This window comes from Bos indicus x Bos taurus, chromosome X (assembly GCF_003369695.1).
Source record: "Bos indicus x Bos taurus breed Angus x Brahman F1 hybrid chromosome X, Bos_hybrid_MaternalHap_v2.0, whole genome shotgun sequence".
Classification (NCBI taxonomy): domain Eukaryota; kingdom Metazoa; phylum Chordata; class Mammalia; order Artiodactyla; family Bovidae; genus Bos; species Bos indicus x Bos taurus.
In genome coordinates this window covers 16,425,825-16,438,954 of record NC_040105.1, presented here as the reverse complement: position 1 = coordinate 16,438,954, position 13,130 = coordinate 16,425,825, and the positions used below count along the sequence as shown (strand labels likewise).

The 13,130-nt window shown below is 38.9% G+C and overlaps 1 protein-coding gene across 8 annotated transcripts in view; it reads right to left on the bottom strand.

Moving 5' to 3' along the window:
* Positions 1-13,130, bottom strand: part of PPEF1 (protein phosphatase with EF-hand domain 1) — a 157,448-nt gene that overhangs the window by 110,683 nt on the left and 33,635 nt on the right. For 6 of the 8 annotated variants that reach the window (XM_027534407.1, XM_027534413.1, XM_027534415.1 and 3 more), the window contains one exon: positions 6,717-6,881. In XM_027534407.1, the coding sequence (XP_027390208.1) occupies positions 6,717-6,789 (73 nt within the window). In that variant the 5' untranslated portion in view covers positions 6,790-6,881. Of the gene's footprint in view, positions 1-875; positions 1,068-6,716; positions 6,882-12,674; positions 12,749-13,130 lie in introns of those variants that run through there. The other 2 variants (XM_027534408.1, XM_027534412.1) reach the window with 2 other exon arrangements.

The following is a 13,130-nucleotide window of genomic DNA, read 5'->3' as shown; positions in this document are numbered from 1 at the left end:
CCTGTTTGGAGTTCCCTGGAATAGGTTTTCCATCAATATCAAATTTAAATTTACAGTCTTTGGCCCAATGCATTCCTCTATGGCAATGAGGGCGAATTCTTGGAGGTTTTTTATTAGCCTTCTTAGGGCAGTCCCTTTTTAAATGGTTTTTATCTCTACATGTAAAGCATCCTTCATTTCCCTTTTTAAAGGTAGTAGCCATTGTTTCAGCTAGCATTTGCATCTTTTGAGTTTCTGATTCTAGATTGTGACAAGCCTTCAAACAATCAGTAATAGTCCCAGTCTCATGAATTGCAGCGATAGCTCTCTGACATTCCTGATTTGCATTCTCATAAGCAAGTAATTTCTCTAGCTGTTTCTTGGTTTCTTCTCTGATTACAGTATGAGAAATAGCAGTTTCTAATCTCGCTAAAAAATTAGTATAACTTTCATTAGGTTCTAACAAAGGAGAGACTTTTGGAGTTGCACCTGTTAGCAGAGGAGGAGCATTTGGAGCAGCCGGGGCAGGGCTAGTAAGAAAATTTTGAAATATTTCATGTTGTTCTAATTGGGCCTTTTGTAAAGTTTTATCATCTAATTCATATTCATGCAACAAGTGTTCTGTCTGTTGTTGAATATCGTTGAGGGCTAGAAATCAATTGGAATATTTTTTCCTTGCTTGGCGGCTCATTCAACATTTTCTTTGACCCAGTGCCAAATTTCTAAATCAAAACTGCATTTATCAGGGAATCAAGGATTACATTTAACCACTGTTTGAAAGCAAGCCTCTATTCATTGGCGCTAAACCAAAAGTCCCTGAGCTTTAAACAAATGGTGAAGTAAAGTAGAGAAATGATGGGGCTTTCCAGCCGTTTGACCCATGTCTTAGTACTTACCGACCTCAATAGGTCCCGAGTCCCTCCGACCAAAATGCCACATATACCAGTGTCCCTGTTCTGGGGCGCCATTTGTTGGGGTCCTTTAATGGACCGGGACCTGGCGGTCCAGAGTTGATGATAAGAAAGTGAAAGAGAGAGCCGAAGGGAGGGAGAAAGAGAGAGAGAGAAAGAAAGACACGGGGACCCCAAGCTCTGATGGAGCAAAGGTGTTTTAATGATTTCTCTGTGAGTATATAAAGGCTGTGGTACAAGAAGTTCCTTTTGACAATGATAAAGATCAGAAAACCAAATGTACAGCAACTGTTACCAAGGGAACAAGGGATTAATAATGGTCACAAGGTCAGGAGACAATCCATATCTCAAGAAAGGGGATCGAGACTAAGCAGTTTTGTCGTAAAGAGAATGTTTACTAAAGGAGATTCAAGCCTGCCTCACATAATGACCTCAGTTCCTGGGAGCAGCGTGCTGTTCCACTTAAAAAGAAACAAAGGACTTGTGAGAAACAGCACATAGGAATCCTCCTGTTAAACATTCCCTGACGAGATGAAATGAACCAGTTCTTCAAGGACACAAACTACTGAAAATGACTCAAGAAGAAATAGAAAATATGACAATATACTTTATTATAACAAGTAAAGAGTAGAAAAAGTAATCAAAAAACTACCCACAAAGAAAGGCCCATGCCCAGATGGCTTCACTGACAAATTCTACCAAACGTTTAAAGAATTAATTCTAATTCTTCACAAACTCTTTTAAACTATAGAAGAGATGGAATACTTTCCAACTCATTCTGTAAGACTAGTACTACCCTGATATCAAATTCAGACAAAGACATCAAAGGAAAAGGAAAATAGAGACCAATATATCTCTTGAATATAGAAGCAAAAATCTTAAACAAAATGCTAGCAAACTGAATTCAGTAACATATAAAAAAGATTACATACCATGATCAAGTGGGATTTATGTCAGGAATACAAATTTAGTTCAATATCTGAAATTCAATTAATATACTCAATAACACAGAATAAAAAACAAAACTACATGATCTTCCCAATACATGCAGATAAGGCATTAGACAAAGTTAAATATCGTTTTTTAATTAAAAAAAAAACAATAAACTTCCTCAACCTGATAAAGAGCATCCATAAAAAAAGAAAGGTCACAGCTAATACCACACTTAAAGGTGAAAGACTGAATGCTTTCCCCCTAAGATCAAGAACAAGACAAGGAAGCCTACTCTTGCATTTCTATTTAACAGTAACAGAGATTGCAGCCAGGACAGTCAAGCAAGAAAGTGAAATCAAAGGCAAAGAATAGAAAGGAAGAAGCAAAATTACCTTTATTTGCAGATGACATGATTTATAAATAGAAAATCCTAAGAAATCCACTAAAAATCTATTAGAGCTAATAAATGAGCTTAGCAAAGTCTCAGGATATACAATCAATCAGCATTCAAAGACCAACTGTTTTTCCACACACTTGCAATGAACACCCCAAAAATGAAGAAAACACATGTACACCCATGGCGGATTCATGTTGATGTATGGCAAAACCAATACAATATTGTAAAGTAATTAGCCTCTAATTAAAATAAATAAATTTAAATTTAAAAAAAGACAACAATATCATTTACAATAGCATCAAAAAGAATAAATACCTGGGTTAAATTTAACAAAAGAAGAGTGAAACTCAAACTCTGAATACTACAAAACATCATTGAAAGAAATTAAAGACCTAAATAACTGGAAAGATACCCTGTGTTCATGAATCAGATGATTTAACTGTTTAAGAATACTTCCCAAATTGATCTACAGATTCAAAATAATCCACACCAACACTCCAGCTGGTTTCTTTTAAGAAATTGATTCTAAAATTTATATGGAAATGCAAGGGACCCAGCCAAAACAATCTTGAAAAAGAGAAAGTCGAAGGATTCACACCTCCAATTTCAAAACTTTCTACAAAATCTACAGTAATCAAGATGGTGTGATATTGGCTGGACATATTGGATGGTCCAGGCAGGACACAGGATTGGACACATAGATCAATGCAACAGAATTGAGAATCCAGAAATAAAACCCTGACATTTATGGTCAACTGACTTTTGGCAAGAGTGCCAAGATCATTCAATGGGGAAAAAATAATCTTTTCAACAAATAGTGTTGGGACAACTATTCACATCCAAAGGATACATTTGTATCCCCACCTCATACCGGGGCTTCCCTGGCAGCTCAGAGGTTAAAGCGTCTGCCTGCAGTGCGGGAGACCTGGGTTCGATCCCTGGGTCAGGAAGATCCCCTGGAGAAGGAAACGGCAACCCACTCCAGTATTCTTGACTGGAGAACCCCATGGACGGAGGAGCCTGGTGGGCTACAGTCCACGGGGTCGCAAAGAGTCGGACACAACTAAGCGACTTAACTTTCACTTTCACTTTCTTTCCTCACACCATATATGAAAATTAACTCAAAATTGATCAAGAACTAAATGGAAGGGCTAAAAATACAAAATTATTGGGCATCCTTAGTGATCCAATAGTTAAGAATCCACTTGCCAATGCAGGGGACATAGGTTGGATCCCTGGTCCGGGAAGATCCCACATGCCACAAGGCAACTCAACCTGTCCGCTGCAAGGCAACTCAGCTGCCGCACCACAACTACCCGAGCCTCGCTCTAGAACCCTGGAGCCACAATTACTGAAGCCCATGCACGTAGAGCCTGTGCTCTGCAACAAGAGAAGCCACTGCAACGAGAAGCCCGCAAACCACAACTAGAGAGTAGCCCCTGTTCAGTGCAACTAGAGAAAGCCAGCACACAGTGAAGAAGATCCAGTATAGCCAATAAATAAATAATTTTTTAAAAATTCTTAGAAGAAAACAGAAGTACAAATAATCTTGGATTTGACCCAAAAGCACAAGTAACCAAAGAAAAAATAAACTGGACTTCATCAAAACTAAAACTTTTGTGCTTCAAAGAACATTATCAAGAAAATGAGAAGACAACCCACTGAATGGGTAAAAATATTTGCAAATCACACATTTGATAAGGAACTTGTAACTAGAATATATTTTAAAGTCTTACAAAAAATAATTTAAAAATTAGCAAATGATCTGAACAGACATTTCTCCAAAGAAGATCTACAAATGGCTAATAAATACATGAAAAGATGCTCAGCATCTTTAGTCATTAGGGGCATGCAAATAAAAACCCTAATGAGATACCACTCCATATCCACTAGGATGGTTATAATCAAAAGGAAAGACAATAACAAGTGTGGCTGAGGATATGGAGAAATAAGAACACTCATACCTTACTGACAGGGATACAAAATGGTGTAGCCACTTGGGAAAACAAGTTTAGACGTTTCTCAGAATGTTAAACATTGAGCTACCAAATGACCCAGCAATTCTTCTCAAAGGTCTATAACCAAGAGAACTGAAAACATGTATTTACATAATAACTTGTATATGAATGTTCATAGTAGCATTGCTCACTATAGTAAAAAAGTAGAAACAATCTAAATACCCATTAATTGATGAATGGATGAATACAAGGTTACATATTCATACAATGGAATATTATTCAGCAATACAAAGGAATGAAGTTCTGATTCATGACATGACATGGATAAACTTTGAAACACTATGCTGAATAAAAGAAGTCAGACATGAAAGACCCCATATTGTCTGATTATGTTTATATGAAATGTCCAGAACAGCCCAAATTTACAGACAGAGGTAGATTTGTGACTGCCTAGGGCTGGGGAGGTATAGCGTAGGAGAGTAACTGCTACTGGTTTGGGGAGCAGGGGGATGAAAATGTTCCAAAATTGATTGTGGTGATGGTTTATACAGCTGTATCAATATACCAAAAAAGTCACTGAATTTTATACTTTAAACTGGTGAATTGTGTAGTATGTGAATTATATCTCAATAAAGCTGCTATTATTAAAAAGTGATCCAGGAAAACAGTTTGTCATTTCCTTAAAAAGTCAACCACAAAATAGCCAAATGACCCTGAAATTTCATTACTAGGTATATACCCAAAAGAACTGAAAACACAGACTCAAATAAGTATACATACACTCATGTGCATAGTAGCACTATTCACAATAGCTAAAAAGGTGGAAAAAACCCAATGTCCATCAAATGAATGGACTAAAAAATGTGATACAAAAAAAATGTAATACATACACATGATGAAATATTATCCAGCCTTAAAAAGGAATGAAATATTGATGCATGCTACAACATGGATGAACCTCAAAAACATTATGCTAAGTAAAGGAAGCCAGAGGAAAAGGTCATATCATCTATGATTCTATTTACATGACATGTCCAGAACAGGTAAATTCATAGAAAAAGAATACAGATTGGCAGTTGTCAGGGTCTGAGGGAAGAGGGAAATATGCAGAAACTGATTAATAAATAAGGGATTTTACTTTGCAGTGATGGAAAAGTTTGAGAACTAGAGGAAAGTGGTGGTTACACAGCTTTGTATACATGCCACTGAATTGTTCAGATGGTTAATTTTGTCTTACATGAATTTCATCTCAATAAATTATTTACAAGAAACAGCAACCGAAAATTCAAAATTAATGTTTTCATTTACATGCAACATTTCAAAAGCTGAAATGCATTTCAGAAAAAGAATCTACATTTACATGTTGGGCTTGGCTTTTTTTTTTTAACCTAAGAAATCTGGCTACATTTTTAAAAATCTGGGTAATCTCTACTCTCACAATAAATTACTACCATGGAATTAGTTCAGTTGGAGCTCTTGAAAGATTTATTTCATGACATGCTTACAGATTTCAAAGACTTAGTGCATCTCTGTTACTCTACTGTCAAGGATTAATTTGCTAACTCACTGGCATTAAGTCAGCTGGGAGGGAGACCAGCATTTGATTTCCAAAGGAAAACATCCCACACTAATTAGGATAGAATACTCTGTATCCTAAACTCTGCATGTTAAGCCTGAGTGAACTGCTAAAACAAAGATGTGGAATAGAAACTGGGAAAATTATCTATTAATACAACCAAAATAACACAGGAATGGAGTTTAAGAGCAAGTTATTCACACAATCATCCTAGCCTGTTTGTTTTGGGTTTAATTTGCATGTGGAGACTATGTCTATTAAAGAAACATTCAAGTGAGTTTCAACTAGATTCTAGTATCTGTGAGAAAGAACCTCAGTACAAAGTAAACAAAGGAAATACAGAAGCCTCTAATTACATGGGGGGTAGTGGGGGGGGGGCACATCATCTATTTAGAAACAACATACTTTTGGGGAAGCAGATGATCTAGCATTTCTCAAATTCTACCTAGAACATTCTGAAAACATGAAGCAAATCTCATGAAGTTCTTTTTTTTTTTCATGAGGTTCTGTACTGATCAGCTATAAATAATAATCTGATCACTGAGTTATAAAATCTAATAAAAATTTAATGATGCTACCAAATGTCACATAGGTATGGATAGAGCTATTTATAAGTGTATTGAATAAACAGATATAAATTTACAGAGAGGCTTTCTTGTTCCCTGCCACTGAGTTTTAAATTGAGATTTTATATTGGTACATTTTCAACTGAAATCAAATCAAACATAAAATATCTCTCAGATAATACTTTATGGCACATTATAAATTCAGAGCTACCTCTTCCTAAAGGTAGTTACCAACATTATCCCAATATTTAACCTTCAGTTCGAGTGATGATGTCTGGTGAAAAATCTCTCTGGGCAGCTTGAGAACCATGTGAGTAATTGAGAAAGGGGCAGAGGATGAACCCAGCTCGCCCTCCCCTTTTCATTCAGGAAGGCAGGCACACTCCTGGAACTCACCTTTCTCAGATTTCTTGTCTTTTGTTGCAGATGAAGTGCCACAGCCCATGTCTTCTAAATTAGGTGTGTTCATGAATTCAACTTCTCATTCTAAAACAGTGTGAAAAGTGCTTCCCTCTGCGCTGTGAAGAGCCCCTTCTGACTGATTCACCTGGGTCACAGATCCTAGGAGGAGGACACACAAGGTGGGGAGGAAAGCGCCCGTTAACAACAAGGTATCTACGGGCTGCTCAGCAGGATTCATTTTTTGCTTCTCCTCAACTGCTGTTCATCATGTGATGTGGAAAGTGATCAGACATAATCTAATCCTGATTTATTTTCCAAAACACAGCAGCAGCAACACAGCAGATATAGGCTGCATTTCTGCAACACATAAATTAGAGCTTGCCCGTGTCTAGGTCAGATCAATACTCTATAAAATAAAGCATTAAAATGAAAAGTAAAATGGAAATTTAAGAGCAAACAATTTTATAATTGAAATATAGGTAAGGCACTATGAAGGATCTGACACAAATTAACAGCTTTGGTTTTAAGCTCAAAATAGTTATTACTATATCTATCTAGGCTTTTAAATACACAAATTGGAAAATGACTATGAGACAACATATTTATACAGTTATGCCAAAATTCAAACCAAAATGATGTCAACTACAAATTGGGGCTTGTCAAGGGCATTTGCAGTCAGCTTCTGCTGAGACTGAATCCCGTGCTGCTGCGGCTGTTGACCTTCGACACACCCTAAAGGGAGTTCAGGGTGGAGAGTGAGGCACTCTGTCCTCCAGGGAAACTAGTGGAACAGGCCTCTAGACAGTCAGCTATTTTCAGGAACTGATTTCATGATCCCAATCCTTGCATCTCTTCATATCTAAAAAAGCCCAGAAAAGCACTAAATCCCCTTATGATGACATCAGCTCATGACTAGCAGAAAACCTTTTGTAAAATAAGTGTTTGATTGCATTAAACTCCCCATTCACCGAAGTCTTATATATTGACCTGCCTCTTTGGAGCAGTCTCTCAGAGCTATCTGAGGTGCTGTTTCCTGGGCTGCAGTCCTCATTTTGCCCCAAATAAAACTTAGCTCACAACTCTCATGCTGTGCATCTTTTTTAGTCAACAATGAGTTCTCTGACACTGTTTCTCAGAATCAGTTGGCATACTTGCTTTAAAAAAACAGAGGCTGAAGGCCTCCCTAGAAAAATGCCCTTTTCAAACAAGCTCTCCAGGCATTTCTGAGGCCCCTCCAAAGTCTGCCCTCACACTGACCGGGCCTTTTGATGGGTTAGCTGAGACTGCTATATTGGATCTTTCACAACCATCCCATGGGAGTTTTCAACTAAATTCCTTTCTATAGTAACCCCACCTCATGACTTGTGGGATGTTTCCTTTATTTCATGATGCTCCAAACCAGCTGAGCTAATCTATTTGCATTTCTTGATAGTAACAAAGAGAACAACTGACTTGGGACTCTGCCAAGCCTGCCTATTTTTCTTTTAGTACTACACTAAAAGCTTCAAAATGTGAATCAATGAAAGAAAGGGGCAGAAAGAAATGAGGAAAATATTTGAATTATGGAAATATTTTTAAAACAACTATAACCTTAATAAACAGACATTCTGATCAGAGCTAGGCTTGATTCTATTACGGAATTAATTAACCCTCCTAAACTATGGGTTATGGAATTAATTAACTCTCTTAAACTTTGGGTTATTTCCAAATTCGATAGGCATTTCTTACATGTCTCTCTTATCCACATCATGAGTAAAAAATGTTAATAGGGTCAGCTTCAAGGGCAGAAAACCCTTGTGGCATTCCACTCCAGACCAATCTCCAAGGTTAGTACAGACCCATTGCAGTCACACTCTCCCAGCATATTCATTTAGTCAGGTGGCAAATTTACCCATCATAAGTATCCACTTACTTATCTATAAGATGTATTGGGAAATTTCGCTAAATATTTTAATGAAATTAAGATACATAATCTGACACCTTACATTCCAGGCTGGGTTTCCCTCATGGTTCAGACGGTAAAGAACCTATCTGCCTGTAGTGCAGGAGACCTGGCTTTGAGCCCTGGATCGGGAAGATCCTCTGGAGAAGGGAGTGGCAACCCACTCCAGTATTCTTGCCTGGGAAATCCATGGACAGAGGAGACTGAAGGGCTACAGTCCATGGGGTCGCAAGAGTCAGACATAACTGAACAACTAACACACACACATATTCCAGGCTAGCCAGCAACAGCAGAAGATAAAGAGGAGGAGGAGAGGAAGGCAGAAGGAAGGAGGGAGGGAGGGAGGAAGAAAGAAAGGAAAATAGTTTGCCATTATTTTTATTTAGTAACAGAATCATAGACATTTAAAGGTGGTGCATGTGTGCGTACTAAGTCTCTTCAGTCATGCCTGACTCTTTGCAACCCCATGGACTGCAGTCCTCCAGGCCCCTTTGTCCATGGGATTCTTCAGGCAAGAACACTGGAGTGGACAACCATGCTACCCTCCAGGGCATCTTCCCCACCCAGGGATTGAACCTGCATCTCTTATGTCTCCAGCATTGGCAGGCAAGTTCTTTACCACTAGCACCACCTGGGCAGCCACTTTAAAGGTCACAGAGACTTTTAAAATTACCTAGAATTTACACACAGTGCAAGAAAACCAAGATACTTACCTAACGTCATATAGACAAACCAGCTGTCAAAGTCTGTTGCATATTAGCATCACCTGGGAAGCTTTTAAAACTCTCAATGCTCAGAGGCCACCTCAACAAATTAAGAGTCTCTGGGGATTTGAAGAATAGTGATGCCTGGGTCCCATCCCCAGAGATTCTGATGTCACTGGTATTGAGTGCAGTTTGGGCATTGAGAGTATTAAAAGCTCCCCAGGTAATTCTAATGTGCAGCAGAGCTTGACATTCTCTACTGGAAACAATGTTCCAGCAAACCCACAACGATGCCTAGTGATTATCATATTTTCCTCTAAATGCTTTGACTCCATCTGTTTGGAACAGAATTTTTCCAGAGGTCATGTCAGGCTTATAAGGTAGTGGCTTCTGGGATCTACTCTTTTCTTGTTTTTGAAACTGAAGCACTATTTACCCATTGCCTCTGTTCTCTCCATCCTCAGACATTTCTCAAAGGTTATCTACAGTGCCTATGAGAGCATGTCTGCTGGATTTTTCCTCAACCTTTGAAGTAGGACATTTGGTCCTGGAGAGTTTCTCCATGTGCCTAGATCCATACTCTCCTACATGAGCACTGCAAAACTTACCAGGGGAGATTATTTTAAAAGGCACACTCCCAATACAATCCAAGTATTACTGCCAATACTTGGATTCAAGCAGTCCAAGGGGGCCTAGGAATTTGCAATTAAAAATGCACCCTTCATGGAACTTTGACACAAGCACTCCCCATATCTCAGTCTGAGAAGCACTGCTCTGCATATCTCCCTTGGGCTCTGCTTCCATTTTTATACTACTTTTTTCTACCCCGTTTTACGAATACACAGAGTTAGACACTGAGTAGGCAACACTGATGCAATGACAGGAAGTGATATACTTCAAACTCAATTTTTTCCCCAGGAAAAAAATTTCTCTCTCTAAAGGCATTCGGTTCTCAGCCACTCCTCAGTCAACTCATTACACAACAAACAAAAGTCCATATAAAAGATTCACTAAGAACTAAAAAGCATCAAACTTGAGTATATTTCTGCTAGATTGTAAGCTCCATGGATACCTTTCTTTCTAAATACTCCTTGAATCTCTGGCACCTACACAGTGCCTTTCACGTAGCAGGTGTTTGAAAAATGCCAAGTGAATGAATGAATGAATAAGAGAATAAATATTTGTAATCCAGGGCCCTTTAAAAAATGAATGCTAAAAGTAATTATTAGTCCATCATTCCATGCACAAATACATGCTATTTAATTACACAAAAGTCTTTTATTAAACCAGAAAATGGGTAGTACTTATATATTCATTTTTAAAGAAAAATTTTAAATCATGACAGAAAGAAATGAGAATTGTTTGAGAATTTTGGGTTATTTAGAAAAAATAATTTGCTATTGGAATTTTTACATTATTAATTGATAATAATTTAATTTCCTCAGGTAACAGGTAAAACAAAACAAAGAAGAGTCACCGCATTTTATTTCTCACCAAAACAAGAGCTGATTATGGCCAGGTGCCACTCACTACTCCCACACACTACCCAACCTAGACTGCAATCACACATGTTTGGAAGCAATGTAAGTGCCTTTGAAGACAACCCTGGGTGGTATAAAGCAGATAAAAATGATCTTGGAATTTTCCATTATGTGGGACAATCTAAGCTCCTTCCATTCCCTGCCCTCTGTCAGCGGGAGATAAGTACTTAGTGTGCTAAAGGAGTCTGAAGAAATGATGCCCTAGGGCCTGAAAGGGGTTCTCTGGCTCAAGAGGCGGGGAGTCTCTGCAGCCTTCACCAAGACCTGAGGATACCATGGTCAGTGATAAAAACCACCAAAAAGGTGGATCTTGGCAAAAACAGCTTGAAACTTGCTCAGTGCTGCTGCCCCTACCAATACACACCAAGGATGATTCTAAAGCATAAACATAAAATAGTGACTCATCATTGGCACTCACTCATAATCTGCCAAAGGAAAAGTCTTCTGAGGTTTCTGCTAAAAGGTTTCTGCTACTGTGGGGGACGGGGGAGGAGTAGAGGGAGCCGGGAGAACTGGAGGGCGAGACTGTTTGACATGGTTCAGTTCCTTTCATTTAATCACTATTCATTTCCCAATGCAAAAATACAAGGAAAGAACAAACGATGGCCCTTGGAGCCAATCCAACCTTGGCCTTCAAGCACCCTTCAAGTACTAACCCAGGCTCCCTGAGTTGTTCTTACTTATTCTTGGTTTTCTTTCTAAGCACATCTCTACTGAAGGCCCACACCTTCCTCAGCCACCATGACCTTGATTCTGCTCCACCTCTGGCATTCTAGACGTGAACTGCATGGTTTCCCATGCAAGAAACTCAGCTTTTCCTAGAGATGCTGACTTCTGTGAGAAATCTGTACTCCAGCTCTGGCCCCAAGAACCCCAAATTCAGAACCCAGTCATCAACTGGCAACAAACCCCAGTCCCCAGTGTGAGAGATGAGCACATCTAATTGTTTAGTTCTCCCCGCTCAGAGCATGACACACGAGCATGGAACACAGACACCTCTTCAGGCTCACTCTGCTGCAGCATGCTTTTTGGCATCCGCTGAAACAGAGGTTCTACAGCCTGAGGTCTGTGGACTAAACATGACGAAGGGGCATAGAGGAGGTAGAGGAGTCCCTGGCAGACTGCTCTAGAAGGGCCCCTTCCACCACCACCCTTCCAGTATAATCCTATAAGCATGTACTCCTGTCTGGGGTCTCCAATGAATAAGGGGAATTCTGTAAGACAAAGCTGATGATTATGCCTGGGTCCATGAAAGGGGAAGAAAAACAAGGAAACCATACTGACCACCAGAAGCTATCCAAGGGTGTGTGCTATTCTCCCAGACAGGATTGTAATCAGGAGGCAGCTAGGCCAAGTGCCAGGTTTTCCAAAGAACGTTTGTGGGAGAATTCTATGTGGTTTATGATTCTCGAAATTAGACCAAAAAAAAAAAAAAGCCCCACCATCAAATAAGTTCAGGAGAAGCAGTATTCAACAGGTTCCTTCACTGCAGGACTTCCCAGAACCTTCTGAATGTCAATGTGTATCTCTAACATGAATCTCTAAGAAAAAGCTAGAGTGTTCACTTTTTCCCAAACAGCCAAACAGGGGACCCTCTTGAGGTAAAGTATTTCAAGAACATCTATCATTCATAACTGCTAATGCTGGCCCAATGGAGACTGGGGTTTAGCAGTCAGACAAACCAGAGTTTAAATTCTTCTCAGCTAGTTATTAATTCCTCTGCACTTCAGTTTTCTCATAAGAAAATAGAGATAAAAACACTTACCTTACAGACTTGTACTAAAGACTAATGAGAAGACTGAGGATGGAAAAACAAAACTGGAACAGAATTCTTCTTAGCTGAGGGGTTAAGAAGAGCCATGCATGAGTGGTACCTATTGCGGTCAAAGTGTTGAAACAAAACCTGTTTGCTCTTATCTCTTTCTTCAGAATGCACTGTCTGGGGACCTCCCAGAGACTAAACCCTGTGGGTGTCTACTGGTTCTGGGATAACTGTAGATTCACAAAGAAATGGACTCTTTTCCCCCAAGAGAGCTTTTTTATTATTACTGGTAAAGAAAAAACGCTTTACCAGTAACAATAACAGTTAAAATCACAACTGTTTATTAAGGGACTATTTACCCAGCACAGTGGATACTTTATATTTCTATTATTCCAGTTAATCGTCACAGCAAATTTCAAGGAGTATCATCACTCTGTATTAAAGATGAAAAAACTGAGA